Source organism: Ochotona curzoniae, unplaced genomic scaffold, assembly GCF_017591425.1.
Source record: "Ochotona curzoniae isolate NIBS_2020 unplaced genomic scaffold, NIBS_Ocur_1.0 contig_908, whole genome shotgun sequence".
NCBI classification, from domain to species: domain Eukaryota; kingdom Metazoa; phylum Chordata; class Mammalia; order Lagomorpha; family Ochotonidae; genus Ochotona; species Ochotona curzoniae.
Window position 1 is genome coordinate 27092220 of NW_024466607.1, and position 14680 is coordinate 27106899.

The 14680-nt window shown below is 40.2% G+C and overlaps 1 protein-coding gene across 2 annotated transcripts in view; it reads right to left on the reverse strand.

Annotated features, from left to right (window-relative positions):
- The window catches only part of ADAMTS9 (ADAM metallopeptidase with thrombospondin type 1 motif 9), a 147058-nt gene that overhangs the window by 110319 nt on the left and 22059 nt on the right, over nt 1–14680 (reverse strand). Inside the window, exons 4-8 of one of the 2 annotated variants that reach the window (XM_040995061.1) lie at nt 5397–5686; nt 2833–2916; nt 2604–2719; nt 1694–1734; nt 1465–1570 (exon numbers count right to left, since the gene is read on the reverse strand). In XM_040995061.1, coding sequence (XP_040850995.1) covers nt 1465–1570; nt 1694–1734; nt 2604–2719; nt 2833–2916; nt 5397–5686 — 637 coding nt within the window. The remainder of the gene's footprint in view (nt 1–1464; nt 1571–1693; nt 1735–2603; nt 2720–2832; nt 2917–5396; nt 5687–14680) is intronic. The other variant, XM_040995062.1, reaches the window with a different exon arrangement.

Consider the following 14680-nt stretch of genomic DNA (forward strand, 5'->3'; position numbering starts at 1 on the left):
GGTTCTATGACTCACAAGTCACTTTCAGCAAGGCAACTATCTTCTCTTCTCAGAAGGGTCACCTCCTCTCTCTCTCTGGTGACTATCTCTAACCACAGAATTGACCCATACGATTAATTTATTATTGAGGGAGAAATTACCTTCATATTCACCCTGACTACAAAAAAAAAAAAGATCAGATAAGTATATAGAGACTCCTCATGTAAAAGTACAATCTGGAATAAAAGTCACTGAAGTCAGGAAGGAATGGTGGTGCAGCACATTAAACTGCTACTTAGGATGCCAGCTTGAGTAACAAGTCTTCCACTTTTGGTCGGGCTTCTTCCTACTGCACCTGGAAAAGCAGAGGATGGTAGCACAAGTGCCTGGACTCCTGCCACCCACCTGGGAGACCTGGCTGGAGTTCCTAGATCCTAGCCTCCACCTGGGCCTAGCCCGGACCCATCTGCTGCAGACATAAGGGAGATCTGGTCTATAAGGGAAGATTCTCTCTCCTGTTCTTCCTCTCTTTTTTTCTTTCTCTTTCCTTCTGCATCACTCTGCTTTTCAAATAAAAAAAAAAGTAATAAATCTTTTTTTTTTTAAAAAAGTCTATGAAATCTATTCCATTAATTTACTTTGTATCTAAAAAATGAGTCACTTCAATATTTGCACATAAAGATGCTAAAAATCAATCTTAGTTGAACTTATAATAGTTCTTAATGTTCAAGAATGTATCTTAAAAGAATGACCATTCTGCTTTCTGGTTCCTGAGTGCCATCAGTTCAATACTGATCATAGCAAGCCCCAAACCAGGGAAGAGTATTGATCCTGTTTCAGGAAGAGAATGGACAAAAATCCAGAAAGAATAAAAATGTTCCATTCCTCCAGCAGCAATGGAGAATATTGTTACACCTTGTATATTAAGCACAACAGGCTAGCATTTAGCCTAGTGCTTCGAAAACTGGTTAAGATGCCAAAAAACTTTCCCTGTCAGAGTATCTGGGTTCAATGCCCAGCTCCAAAGCTGACTCCAGCTTCCTATAAATGCAGTCTGGGAGTCAGTGGGGTGGTTCAAATAGCTGGGTTCCTGACACCCTTGTGGGAGACCTGGATTGAGTTCTTGATTCCAAGCTCTAGTCCCAGCTGGAGGCTAGAACTGTCATTCAGGGAGCTGATCCACAGATGGGCACTGTCTAAGCCTGTCCCTCTGCCCCTCAGATAAATAAACACACATTTTTAATGCTAGGTGTTTAACCAGAGCCACACATGAGCTATGACTAAAGCGAGTACTCTGCATGTCATCTTCTTTCTGAAGCTGAAGTCATTTCTCCTGATCAAGTTCAAAAAGCTCTTCAACCCTGCAAGCTTTATTATGATTTTCAAAGTGCCTTCCACCCTCTAGAGTCAAGTCATTGCTCATGGATGCAAAGGAGCCAGTATCAGGTTACTCTGGAAGAAATGTAATTATTAAAAGATACTTACACGTGGCCTAGCTCATGGGCTATTGTAAAAGCTGTACTCAATCCACTGTCTTCACTAATGGAACAGCTTCTATAGGGATCACAAATGGTCCCCAGTTCAGCAAGACCTAGTCAAGGGAGACACAAAACAAAGAAAAACAACAAGATTTGGCTTTCAAAGAGCAGTGGTGGCTTGGGATAAACACATGCAGTAAACTGTGGTAGTCCCAGAGGAGACACAGAGGACTCACCTAAGGTATCACATTTGTCATGCGCTCTGCAGATATCCTGTCTGAAAGCAAAGTAGACTTAGGCCTTGGCACAGCAAAGGGCAATTGTCAATACAAGTTAGCACTTCAGAGACTTTCAGGCCTTCACAGCAGCACACACTTTACAAAAAGGCAACTAACAAGACTATGTTTCTACAACCCCAAGATTAGATACTGTTGACTTACAGGTTAAAAGCTACATGAGGTTCTCTGCCATTGTCAAAGCTGCCACAGGAAAACTGGAAACCTCTCCACCCAGGACTCTTCCCAACACCTTGGCTTAAGGGAGAACATTCCTGAGAAGGTGTGAAATGCTTTGCATTTAAGTTGAAGTGTTCATGATCTTATCAGATGGGCCAATCAGGAGAGGCACTAGTAGGCTAACACCTCTCTTGGTCGCTCTATATAGCACTTTGAACATTTTTCTGATAGTAACGTCTGTTTCATTGGGATGGTTCAATTTTTTAAAATCTATTTATTGCTGACTTCTGGCAAAATCTCACAAGCTGGTAATCTCACACAGCACCAACAAGCTCATCTGGAAAAATAGCTACCCTTGTTATTAAAAACACTTTCAGTCCTGGCTGACACAGTGATGGTTCACCTGGCACTTGATGGTTAATGGCTCTCAACTGCAATGACTGGAGACCTGGCTGGCTGTCACACATGAGAGGAGGCAGGGCTACCGATACACAGTGCACAGAAAATATTGATGTTGCTTAACATTCTGCAATGCACAAGGCAACCCGGACAATGAAGAATTATTTGCTCCAACCTGTCAACAGTGTCTGTGTGCAGAGAATGTGCCACATGGTGGATGCTTTGAAGGCGGAGCCCTATTCCATCACTTGACACGATACTAAGAGATTTGGAGAGTGAGAAATCCATATACCTCGTGATGAGGACAGCAGTATCATGTTGGATTCCACCTGGATAGTTCTTTGAATGCTGCCACTGGCAAAAGTTTTTTAGTGTTGTCTGGGCATTGAAAGATATAGAAGGTCCTTCCTAAATAGAGAAAAAGAAACGATGGTTGGTTCGTTGTACCAACATCAATGAGATATGCCATTTTGGGTACAGACAGAAGAAAAAAGAAAAGAGAAAAAAGAAAAAGTCATTACCTGTTCATTATGAATCACAACTAAGTTCACAATAACAATATTAATTAAATTTCCAATACTTGGGTCTTTATAGATAGAAGCTACCTGCAACCAAGATAAATTTTTCAAAGTTAATTGTGAACTCCTAGGTAAGCAATAAGCAATTCACTTCTTACTTTGGACTCCACCTCTTTTTATACATCATGCAACATGGGCATTTTGTAGTTTTGAATTCAGATGTACTCAACAATTATTTCAAGTCTCTGCATAAAATTTTTAGATGGTAGTTTCAGGTAGTAATGAATTAAAAATAATTTAAAAGCCAAGGTGTTTTCCTCTGAAATTGTACTGCTATGTGACTTGACAAGTCTGCATTCAAACACGGGGTAGTACTTTTCCATCAAACTCTTTCCTCCTAACTGAAGTCCCGGATGGCCACTTGAAAGAACCTGGCACTGACCATGTGTCTGCTGTGACTTTTTAAAGTTGGCCACTGCCTGTGTCTTCAGCAACCTTATAATCGATGTTTAGCATGACTGTACCTAACGAAGCACCTCTGTGTATTCTTTTCTGATTATGAGTGTTGACATTCACTGAACACTTAGTATGTCCTAGATCTCTGTTGCAAGGTGCATATGCCTTTGCAGTTTGTCCCCACACCATAACTCTCAAGCCAAGTGCATCAATTTCTGCTCCATGAATAAGAAAGCTAGAGCTCAGAAAAATGAAAAGACCTGCCCAAGTTTCCACAGTGGTGAGCAGCAGAGCCAAAACTCTTGGCCTAGGACAGACAGACACAAAGTCTACCTCCACAAGCAGATTTCTTATGACAGAATTAAACCAAGGGGTTGAATGGGAGCTGGAGCTGTGCTAGCCTGATCTGAGCTTTCCTAACTTCCACACAGGAGGACACTGGGGCATAAAGGAATGGGAAGGAACAGGAAATGAGGAACGGAGGAGAGTCAGGATTGCAGAAGGCAGTCAGGAAAGGGAAGGAACACTATCAGCCATTTGGAGACAAGGAGAAGCTCTAATGCAACCTTCCAATATGTGGAAACTTTTCATGTTTGTTGGGAGAATTTACTAAAAGCAGCTTCACATTCAGATAAATAATGGTCAACCATAAACAGCAATGTTATCCTAAAGCTTAAAATTAATGATAGTAAATCTGGACGAGCAGCTAGGGAACAACCTCTTTAAAAATGCATGAAAATAGAAATGTACAATATAGCATTTGAGACTGTTCCTTTTCTGTTTGAAACAAAGTTATATATGCACACTTAAGAAATGTCTAGGAACCAAAGCTGTGGTGTAGCAAGTGAAGCCTCTGCCTACACAGCCCGCATCCCACGTGGGCACAGGTGCATTTCCTGGCTGCTCAACTTTTGATCCAACTCCTTGTAAATGACCTGAGAAAAGCATTAGAAAATGGTCCAAGTGCTGGGGTTTCTATCTCTCACACAGGAGACCTGGAGCAAATTTCTACCCTTAATCTGGACCAGGCTTGGCTGTTGTGGCCATTTACAGAGCAAGTGAACCTGTGGATGGAAGATCTCTCTCTAACCTTGACTTTCAAATAAAATGTAAAAAATTTTTTTAAACCCACAGAACTGTCTAGTTACACTGCAAGGTATGCTTGCCACTTAGCATGTGACATGTAAAGAGCTTGGAGTGAGATGTGCTGTGAGTGTAAGCTACATAATGCATTTGAAGACTTCATATAAAAAATAAAAAGTGAAATAGCTTGTTAAATTTTTTTGAAACACTTGGATAAAAAACAATAATTACTAAAATTGATTTTTCCTTTTTAAATTCTTTAAAAATGTGACTGCCCAAAAATCTAGAAGTAAATAGGCTGTTTGGATTGTATTTCTACAGGGTGGTGCTGGTTAGAAATAGTCTCAAAAATTCTTACAATGTTGAGAAGAAGTGGGCAATGGATGCTTACAGAGGAGGATATTTACTTTTTTGGCTCATTTTGATTTTTGTAAATATGTAAATGCTTTGTGTTTTCAATTCAAAATGGGAGTGGTAAAATATGTGAGCAATTCCTAAACCTTACTGTCAGGGCTACAATTACAAACCTGGGGGAAAGGGGCTAGAAGCAGACTGCTGAGGTTTAAACAGCTCTCCAGGCGACTCTACATCACAACCCACACTGCCAGGCTTTACTGATGAGCCACTCCTGGCTAAGCAAAGTTTACAAACTGGATAAACAACACTCATTTCAGGATCTGAACAAACTAAAGGTGTAAACCCCTCGTTAGTTATATCTGACCCTGAACAAGTAAGTGACTTAAGGTCTCTGAGACTTAGCATTCTTGTCTGTACAATGGGGTTGATAATTTTACCTAGCAGGATTGCCAGGAGACGTTCCACCCTTTCACTAGGAATTATGTTGCCTAACACATAATTCACAGTATCTTCAGTTACGTCATGATCAAAAGCAGCCACTGAACCAATTGGCGATTGTTCCCTCTGGTCACTTGCCTGAACAGCTGAAGCACCAAAGCACTGGACAGAAACTCATCACCCAACAGCACATTTAGAGACCTTATTAATCACTCTCTTTTCAATGTACTTACAATTGACATTAAGGTTAACACATAGTGTTGCAGGTTTGCTCCATGATATAAAACCATTCTGTTGTCTGCCACCACCATCACTTCTACAAACCGTGGGTAGGATAAGAAACGCTTTGTCCGTCTGTGGGTTCTCTTTTCTTGGCTGCTTTCTGTCCTATTATCGTGGGGAGACAATGCTTTGGGTGCCAAGCTGCTGCTCAATATATCCACATCATCAGCCAGGTTAGTTTTTCCTCCCCATTTTCTGCTTCTGATTTTCCTCTTGCCTCTTCTGTGACTGCTACTGTATTCTGTAATAAATCAAACAGCATGTATTATTTCATCTCAAGCCACAACTACTGCATATGAAGAACTGATTCAGACTCATCTTAAAATGACACCTCATTATCAAATTATGCCTCCCCAACATGGCTTCCATACTGTGGACTCTGCAACTTGATCAGTGTTCCTCTGGATATGACTAAGGGTTTGGGAATTCTCTCTTTTTGGGAGCTTTCATCCATGCTCAATGAAGGGATGAAACGATCTGGCCTGAGTTTAAGGGAAACAATCGCCTGTGATTCTTTTCATATGGTAACAAAAGCCTTGCTAGGATTTCAGTGGTTCTCACTCTCTGCCTTTGGCTGTAGAGGGGGTTAAGAACTAGCAGCTATAGAGCTCCAAAGAACAGAAATGGAGATATTTTATATATACCTCTTTTGATATTCAATAAGCTACCGTGGCAAGAGGCCTGAGAGATGGGGAGCCAAAAGACACTACAAAAAAAAAAAAAACAGAAAAAAAAACCCCAAAAAACAAAAACAGAGAACACACTACAAGGTCTTCTATTACCTTAGGAGGTCACTGTAATACTTAAAATGTAAGAATAGGCTTTCTATTTTACTTCCAGACCAAGTTCAGGAAGCAACCAGTTGAGACTTCAGTTCATTCTATTGATCTGCAGGTCTTGTGGAGGCTTCCTGAGTTCTGGCTGACTACTTAAAGCAAGATCCACAGACCAGCAGCACTGGCAATACGTGGCAGCTTGGAGGGACATGGATTCTGGCTCAGACTTGACTCTTCATTTAGCAAGATCCCCAGGTGACTTGGATTCACACTGGCCTCAGCTCCCACTTGGCTTGAAGTATGTACAGCTAGTGAAAATATTCTCACATCTCACATTCTTATCTCCCATACTTCTCTCAGATGGAGAAAAAAAAATGACTTCTATCAGAAAAAGAAGAAAAAAAGCCTTACAGAAATTAAGCAACTTGTCCAAAGTCACACAAGAGGGAGAGACAAATCAGGCACAGAGTTGATCAGTGCAGGAAGGAGGCTCAGTTGGCTGGTGGTACAAGGCCCGTATCACTTGGCCTGGCCCTGCCAAGGAGAATGCAGGTGCGTGTCAAAATTCAACAACTCTAAAAACAGGCTAATTTTTTCAGTTGGTAATTTGTACAGTCCATGATTTGTGGTATAAATATCCAAATGGTCCCTTCAACAGCTCTGAGCAAGATTTCTCAACCATAGGGTACGGAAAGGGGCTTACAGTACAAATGTTAGGTCCCAAACAGAGCGTGGATTAGGAAGAAGGCCACACCTAGATGAAATTTTCAGAAAAATTTTCTTTTCAAGGGAGGTATATGGAAGTCACACTGGAAATGGAATCTTTAAAAAACATTAAGAAAGTACCTTTCTTATTTTGTGAAAAATAAATAATCCTTGCTTGGTGATGTGTATGTGTATTTAATTTGCTTTATTTTGATTGGTAAACGCTTGACATTTTAAGGCTCTAATGTTTTCCTTGTCTTTATTTTTTTTGATTTCTACTCTCATTGTTACCTGCTTCCTTCTGTTTGCTTTAGTTTTAATTTGCTCTTTTTCACCTTGAATCTTGAAGTAGAAAATTACATTGATCTGACAGATTTCTTCATTCTTAATAGAAATATAATATTTACAGTTTTCTCTCTAGCCACTGTGTTGACAGCACTTCATGAGTTTGGGTATGTTGTGTCCTCATTGTAATCCATTTTAAAGTATTTTCTGATTTCCTCTCTAGCCTAGTGGTCACTTTGGAGAAGGTACTTTAACTTCCACATAATCTTAAGCCCACTTTTTTTTTTCTCTAATTGTTTCCAGTTTTCATTACATTGTGATTTACAAAGGTATACTTTGTATTCTTTTAAAGAAATGTTTAGCATTTATTTTTCTTTTACTTGAAAAGCAGAGTAACAGAAACAATAATAGAATGAGAAAGAGAGAATCTTCCATCCACTGGTTCATGTCTCAAATGTCCATAGAAGATTAACTTGTTGTACTAAAAGCCCAAAGCTATATTCCCACTTTTTAATTTTTAGAGTTTTTCTGTGGCCTAGCATATACAGTCTGTTCTGAACAATGTTCCATGAGCATGTCAGAAGAACATATATCCTGCAGTTGTTGGGTAGATAGTTCTACATTCATGTATCAGATGTCATTGTTTTATACTGTGAATCAAGTTTTCTACCTCCTAGTTGGTCTTCTGCCTGGCTAGTCTCTCTTTTATTGTAAGCAGAGTAATGATGTTTACAACTATTATTGTTGAATTGTCTATTTTCCCTTTTTTCTATAAACTTTTGCTTCATGCATTTTGTTTTCTATTTTAAGATGCATTCATGTTTATAACTGCTGTTATCTGCCTGAGAAATTGTCCCTGTTATCACCACAAAAACACTTCACTTTTGTGCATCACTGAAGTGAAAGAAGCCAGTTGCAAAAGACCATAAATCATATGATACTAATTATGTGAAATTCCAAATTAGGGATATCTATACAAATAAAAAGTAAGGTAGCAGATGCTTAGGACTGGGAACAGAGTGAGGGATGCCAGCTAAAAAGATACAGGATTTCTTTCTCAATAAAAAAATCTAGACTTTATGGTGCTGATGAGTGCACATACGGATAAACATAGAAAAACAAAATAAAAATATCTGAGTGAATTCTGCACATTAAATGGATGACTACACATGAACTGTATCTTAATAAAAATTGGGGAAAAAGAAAAGAAAATGCCACTGAATATGTGAAAGATTAACTGTGCTCTGTAAATACTTCCTTGGGTTTCTTTAAGGAAAAAGAAACCTTATAGCGAGAATAATGCAGGAGGAACAGAACTCATTCTTTTTCACTCCTTTTGATGACTAAGGGAAAGATGATGGAGTCAGAAAAACACTCGGACATGGGAAAATCTAAGGATGCATCCAGGCACCAAGAGACACAAGAGACACTTATTTGTGTACAATGGAAGACAGCCAGACATCAATCACCACAAGGCTACAATTTCTACAAGAGAACAACCCATGCTACATCTGATATTCCTGGAGGATAGTTCATTCAGGAGTAATCTGCATCTCAAAGAAACAATTCAGTACATTTGCTGTAGCATGAAAAGGCAAGAACCACAGGACTTCTTCAGAAGCAAAAGCAACATGTTCTAAGAGAATCCTCTTTACTTTCAACCATCTGACCTTTTCTCCTACTGAGTTAGAATTGTATGTATTGACCTAATTATTCCAACTAATTTCTAGCACATTAGCTATTTTAGTGAGTAATTTTGAAATCAGCATTGAAAATAGCATAAGAAAAGACACTATATCTCACATATCTGCTCCATTCCCTTTCCTTTGGATAAAAATACAATGATAGAATAACTCCTACCAAGGGAGCACATGCTTTAGGATCAAAGAAAACCATCCCTTTTCTCTCTACTGACCTTTTTCAGTCTCATGGAGTCAAGCCTGGTGTCTCGGCTATCTGCAATGTCATTTTCCTAATACTTAAATCAAAATGGGCTGCATAAAGAAATTGCACCCTTGTGGAAAGCATAATACAAATGACATAAATATTCTTGCTATTCTTTTTAAACAATTTTTAAATAGCTTTATATTTATGGTTACTTTTAATAGTGGTTTTATTAAGGTACAATTCACAAACCATAAAATTTACCCTTTTAGCATTTCCAATTTGGTGGGTTCAGTATATTCACAGAGTTGTACAATCATTGCCATTACTTAATTTTAGAATATTTTTATAATCACCAAAATAAATCCCAGAGCTATCAGCAATCACTTGGTAGTCTCTTTCCTGAGTCACTGGCAATCACTAAATTATATTTGCCATCCATGAGTTTGCCTGTTTTTGAAAGTCATAAGATGAAGCCATACAATATGTGACATTTCTCATTTCCTTCACTTCATATAGTTTTTAAAGTTCATCAGTGCATCAGTGTTCCACTACTTCCTATTTTCAAGTATTCCACAGTATAGATATGCAGCACTGGGTTTATCCATGCATCAACAGGTAGATATTTGAGGGTTCCATTCAATGACCTACTTGAGGACTGCAGCTATAATGGTGCATGTGCAAGATTCTGGGTGTGTGTCTGGGTGTATATCTGAGTATGTACACATAATTATAATAGCTGTGTCATTTGACGACTCTGTGTTTAACATTTGGAGGATCTGGCAAATTCTTTTCCAAAGTGGTTACATCATTTTCTCACCTCTCCTTGAGGATCCAACAAGATGCTTAGATTTTCAAATTTTTTCTTCACTGAGAATTTCTCAAAAAGGAGTCAGTTTGGAGACTGCCACTGTGGCGCAGCTGCACGAGTATTCCTTATCTGAGCATCAGCTAGAGTCCTGGATGCTATGCTACCACTCCAGCTTTCAGATGATATGTCTGGGAAAGTAGCAGAATATGGCTTACGTATATGGGGCCCTGTCACCTACATGGGAAACTCAGATGAAGTTCCTGGTTTCACCCTGGCCCAGCAGTGGTAACTGAAGCCATTAGGTGTGAGGTGAACCAGCAGGTAGGAGGGCTCTTTCTCTCCCTGTCTTTGTGTCATTCAAATAAGTTTTTGAGAATTAATCAGGTTTTCTAAACAACTCATGAAAAATCTGTCCTGCTTCAAACCCTAAACAAGCATGTCAGTCCCTCAGAGAATCAAACATACGCTTGTATTTGGAGAAAAGTACAATATCTTCCAACGTAAACACGGGTCATATGTGAATCTACATGTAAACAAATTTAGGTGCATTCAAAAAGCTCTAACCAGCAGCTCTGTGTTTCCTATCACCGCATCACAGACCCCACAGTCCTAACATTTAATTTCAAGGACACAAGTTAACGCTGGCTGTTGCAACTGTTTTGGCCTTGATGCTTGCAAAAGGAAAACAGTCCTGCTGACACCATCAGAAACAGCCCATGCTGTCCTATCTGACCTTGGCAAATAACTTGCACTCATCCTGTTCTCATGGACTGCAGTGAACACATATCCTAGTTCACAGGACTGATTGGAGGACTATGTAGAGATCATGTAAGCAAGGTGCTAGCCCAGGTCTAGTGCACAGGGAGGAATAAATAAAAATTGCCATCATTTGTTTTGCAAGTCATAAAGTCACAGAGTAAGTTGGAACTGAAAGTAACTTTTTAAGGCAGACGACTAAGCATGCTTAAAAATAACTTTCTGGCTTATAAGAAAGGTTTTGAAAATATTCCCTGTTTAATACTCTGAAATTGAGCAAATCAGCACAGAGCATTTCTGGTTCATTTCTGATACACCTTGAAGTTCTGGAAAACGTAGCAACTACAGGTGATCAGAAATGGTACAGGTGGAGCTACAATCTGCCACTTGGCCTCCAAAACTTTTTTGCATCAATTCTTGGGCCTCGGCTTCCTGACCTCTTAAATGGCTAGAGATAGCCTACTTCTGTCTTAAGACTTTGTTGAGAACTAAACTAGCAAGTATTTACAAAAATTTCTTTCAAATTATAAGTTGAGGATTTTTTTTTAGTGAAAAATCACTTTTGAGCAACCATTTGGGAAAGTTCTGTAGGTACTTAATCACGAAATTTGGACCAGATGCTAAAAAAGTTTAAGAACTTGAGATATTACCACTGTTCTTAAAAACATCATTTTAACATAATCATTTAAAATCTCACTTTAAAAAGCTTGGATGTTTACTGATGTATTGGTTAAAACTCGTCTTATCTGAGCTCCACTGCACAATGGGATCCAGTGAAATATACCTGACAGTAGTGAGAGGTATTTGTGAAAACAGCTAACAAGCCTTATTATTCAAGGGTCACTCACTCAAGTGTTTCCCACTCACTGGGGAATAGCTGGGAGATGTGACTGTTAACATTAACAGTTGGGACGTTAATCATTGCTCTGATTTTTCTATAGTTTATCAAACTTCTAAGGGTTTTAAAATCTTAGATACTCACTAGGATCATATTCCCAAACCTAACTCCAGTAACAAACTTTCTTTAGAAAAGTACTCCACATACAGTGCTGACAGGGAGCAGACCCAAGGGCAGTGGTGGCAGATTTTTTTTTTTTTTTGCTGCAAAAGCTCCTTTCTGGTCAGCCTTAACCTTTATGAATGATGTCTTCTTGCGAATTGCCTTGCAATGCCAACACTGGTTCAAGACCCAGCTGCTCCACTTCCAATTTAGCTTCCTGCTAATGTACCTGGAAAAGCAGCAGAAGACAGCCCAAGTGCTTGAGCCCCTGAACCCACGTGGTAGACCCGGAAGAAGCTCCTGACTCCTGGTTTCAGCTTGTCTCAGACAGCTGTTGCAACCATGTGGGGAGTGAACCAACAGACTGAAAATTTCTCTCTTCCTCTCTCCTTCTCCTCCCAGCTCTGTAACTGCCTATCAAGCAAAATTAAAAAAAAAAAAAAAACTCTGGGAAAACAGCAGTCACATAAAATGTTTCCCAAAGCAAATCAATTAAGCCTGGAAAACACTGTGTCTAAAATTCCTGTCTGGAACTTCCTTCATACACAAAACATTTTCAAAACTTGAAGAATTCTTACAAGAGGAAAACCAGTTCACTGGGTCTATCTTCAGCCTGGCTTAGCCCTGACCACTGCAGGTATCTGGGGAATGAACCAGCAGATGGTAGATCTCTGACTCTGCCTTCCAAATAAAACTAAATCTTTAAGAAAACAAAGAAGAGGAATCTGCAACAGCTGCATAGCACATTTATAAGAGAAGTCAAGGACTCAGCATTGGTGCAGAGGATTAACACCAGCTTGTAATATTAGCATCTCATCCCACCAGTTCAAATCCAGGCTGGTCCTACTCCAATCAAGCTCCCTGCTAACGCCCCTTGGAAAGCAGTAGAAGATAGCCCAAATATTTAAGTCCCTGCATGCACATGAGAGCTGTAGTCAGAACTCCTGACTTCTGGCTTTGGCCTGGCCCAGCCCCACTAACCAGTGAATGGCAGATTTCTCTGTCTCTCTCTCTCTTTAACTGTTACTTTCAAAGAAATAAGTTTTTTTAAAAGAGAGAAACCAAAGGAAACAGATTAAATTAGTCTTAATATGTTCTACAGAGTCCAGTCTGCTTGGGTTTCAATAGGAGGCATTAACCACATTTTAGGGCGGATAGCAACTATGACAAATGGTGCATGCTAAACATGAAGTGTGTGCAGAGTGAATGCAGGAGGCAATGCTAGGTGGTGAGCAGGAGCTGGGGCTCAGGCATCAGAGGGACTCACGTTCAAATCCCAGCTTCTCTGCATTCACTCTGTGATCCTGGCCAATCGCCTAATGCCTTTGTGCCTTTGATTCCCCATCTGTGAAATGGGGGAATACAACAACTCTTACTTCAACGAGAAGTGGGAAGGTGACTTGATACCCCAAGTGGTGAAGACAACAGGCAAGGTGTATAACTAATTCTCAGGAGCTAAGGGCTACAACAGGTCTTAAGAGTTCAGAAAAGTCACATTTTTTTGGTTTGTATTTTTAGACTGCAGGAATTAAACTGCTGTAGGCTTGCTGCTGGTCATCTCTGTGATCTGACATCTCTCTGTAGCAACTGACTGACCCCAAGGCTAAATGGGATGCCAGCAGGTGGCTGGAGGTAGCAACTGTCTATCACAGGTCACTGTGACAGGGCTTATGGCCTCCTACCTTATGGCTCACCAAGCCACCCTGTGCCTTGGAAACACAAGTCTCCTTATTTCCAGGCCAGTGCCTACTGGTGTACAGAATGGGAGGGTGGGTCTGCAACAGAAGCCTGTTCTCACCCAATGCCCAGGTCTAATGGCTTGGCCAGTGAGTGGCCACAAGGTCTAGCTGCACTTGATAACAGGAATCCCTTTCCCAGCACGTAGCCCAGGTCAGACAGGCTTGGATTATTAATTCATTTATTTTTAAGTTCTATTTCGTGGCTGTCCACTCAGTTCTTGCAGCAGCAACTTAATCCCATAAAGGAATTAAAATGCCGAATATCTTTCTCCATGGGCTAAAGACAGCTTACATGATTCTTACATGATCATACTCATTTATTCTATATTTTTGAAAATAAAAATTCATTCATTGACTTGAAAGTTAGAGTTACAGAGAAAGATCTTCTAAAAAATGGCCCCAAAGGCCAGCACTAAGCCAGGCCAAAGCCAGAGGCCAGGAGCTTCTTCCTGGTCTCCTAAGTGGGTGACAAGGGCACAAGCATTTGGGTCTAATTCCACTTCCTTTTCTTAGGATCCTAGCAGGGAGCTAGGTCAGAAGTGAAGCAGTCAGGACACAAATCACCATCCATATGAGATGTGGGCAGTAACTTCTACCTGCTGTGATAGAACAGAGGCTCCACACTGATTCTTAATTATCTATCTTTACTTTCACTCACTCTTCTGACAACCAAAACCTCACCTGATGTTTTTCAGTACCTCCCCTTTCCAAGAACTATTCAGTTTTCTTCCTTCTGCTGCAGTGAAACATACAAGACTAGAAGGTAAGAGGCATATATTCAGGCTTAAAGGCAGCAGGCATCAGTCCTGCTTTAAGATTTTGAGTCTCTACTATGCTCTGAGGATTCAGTTTCTTCTCTTTAAAGAGAAGAACTGAAATAGTTTTTTTTTTTACCCAGGGATCAGAACTGTGACACAATGGGTTAAGTCGCATCCTGAGACACCTGCCTCCCCTACCAGGGTGCCAGTTCAAGTCCCAGCTGACTGATTTAAATCCAGCTTCCTGCTCAGGCACTTAGAAAGCAGCAGATCATGGTGCAAATGCTCGGGCTCCTATTACTCACATTGGAAACTTAGACGAGTTTAAGGTTCCTGGCTTTGGCCTGGCCTACCTGCAGTCGTCACAGCCATACAGAGTGTGAACAAGCAGACAGAAGCTCTCTATCACTCCCTTTGCCTTTCAAAACCCAATATAGTCTTTCCGCTGGTTATTGCATCCTCAGAGAGGGTGACAGTGGTACAATGTGATCTGTCCCTTGAGGGTTCATGGGTTGGAATTT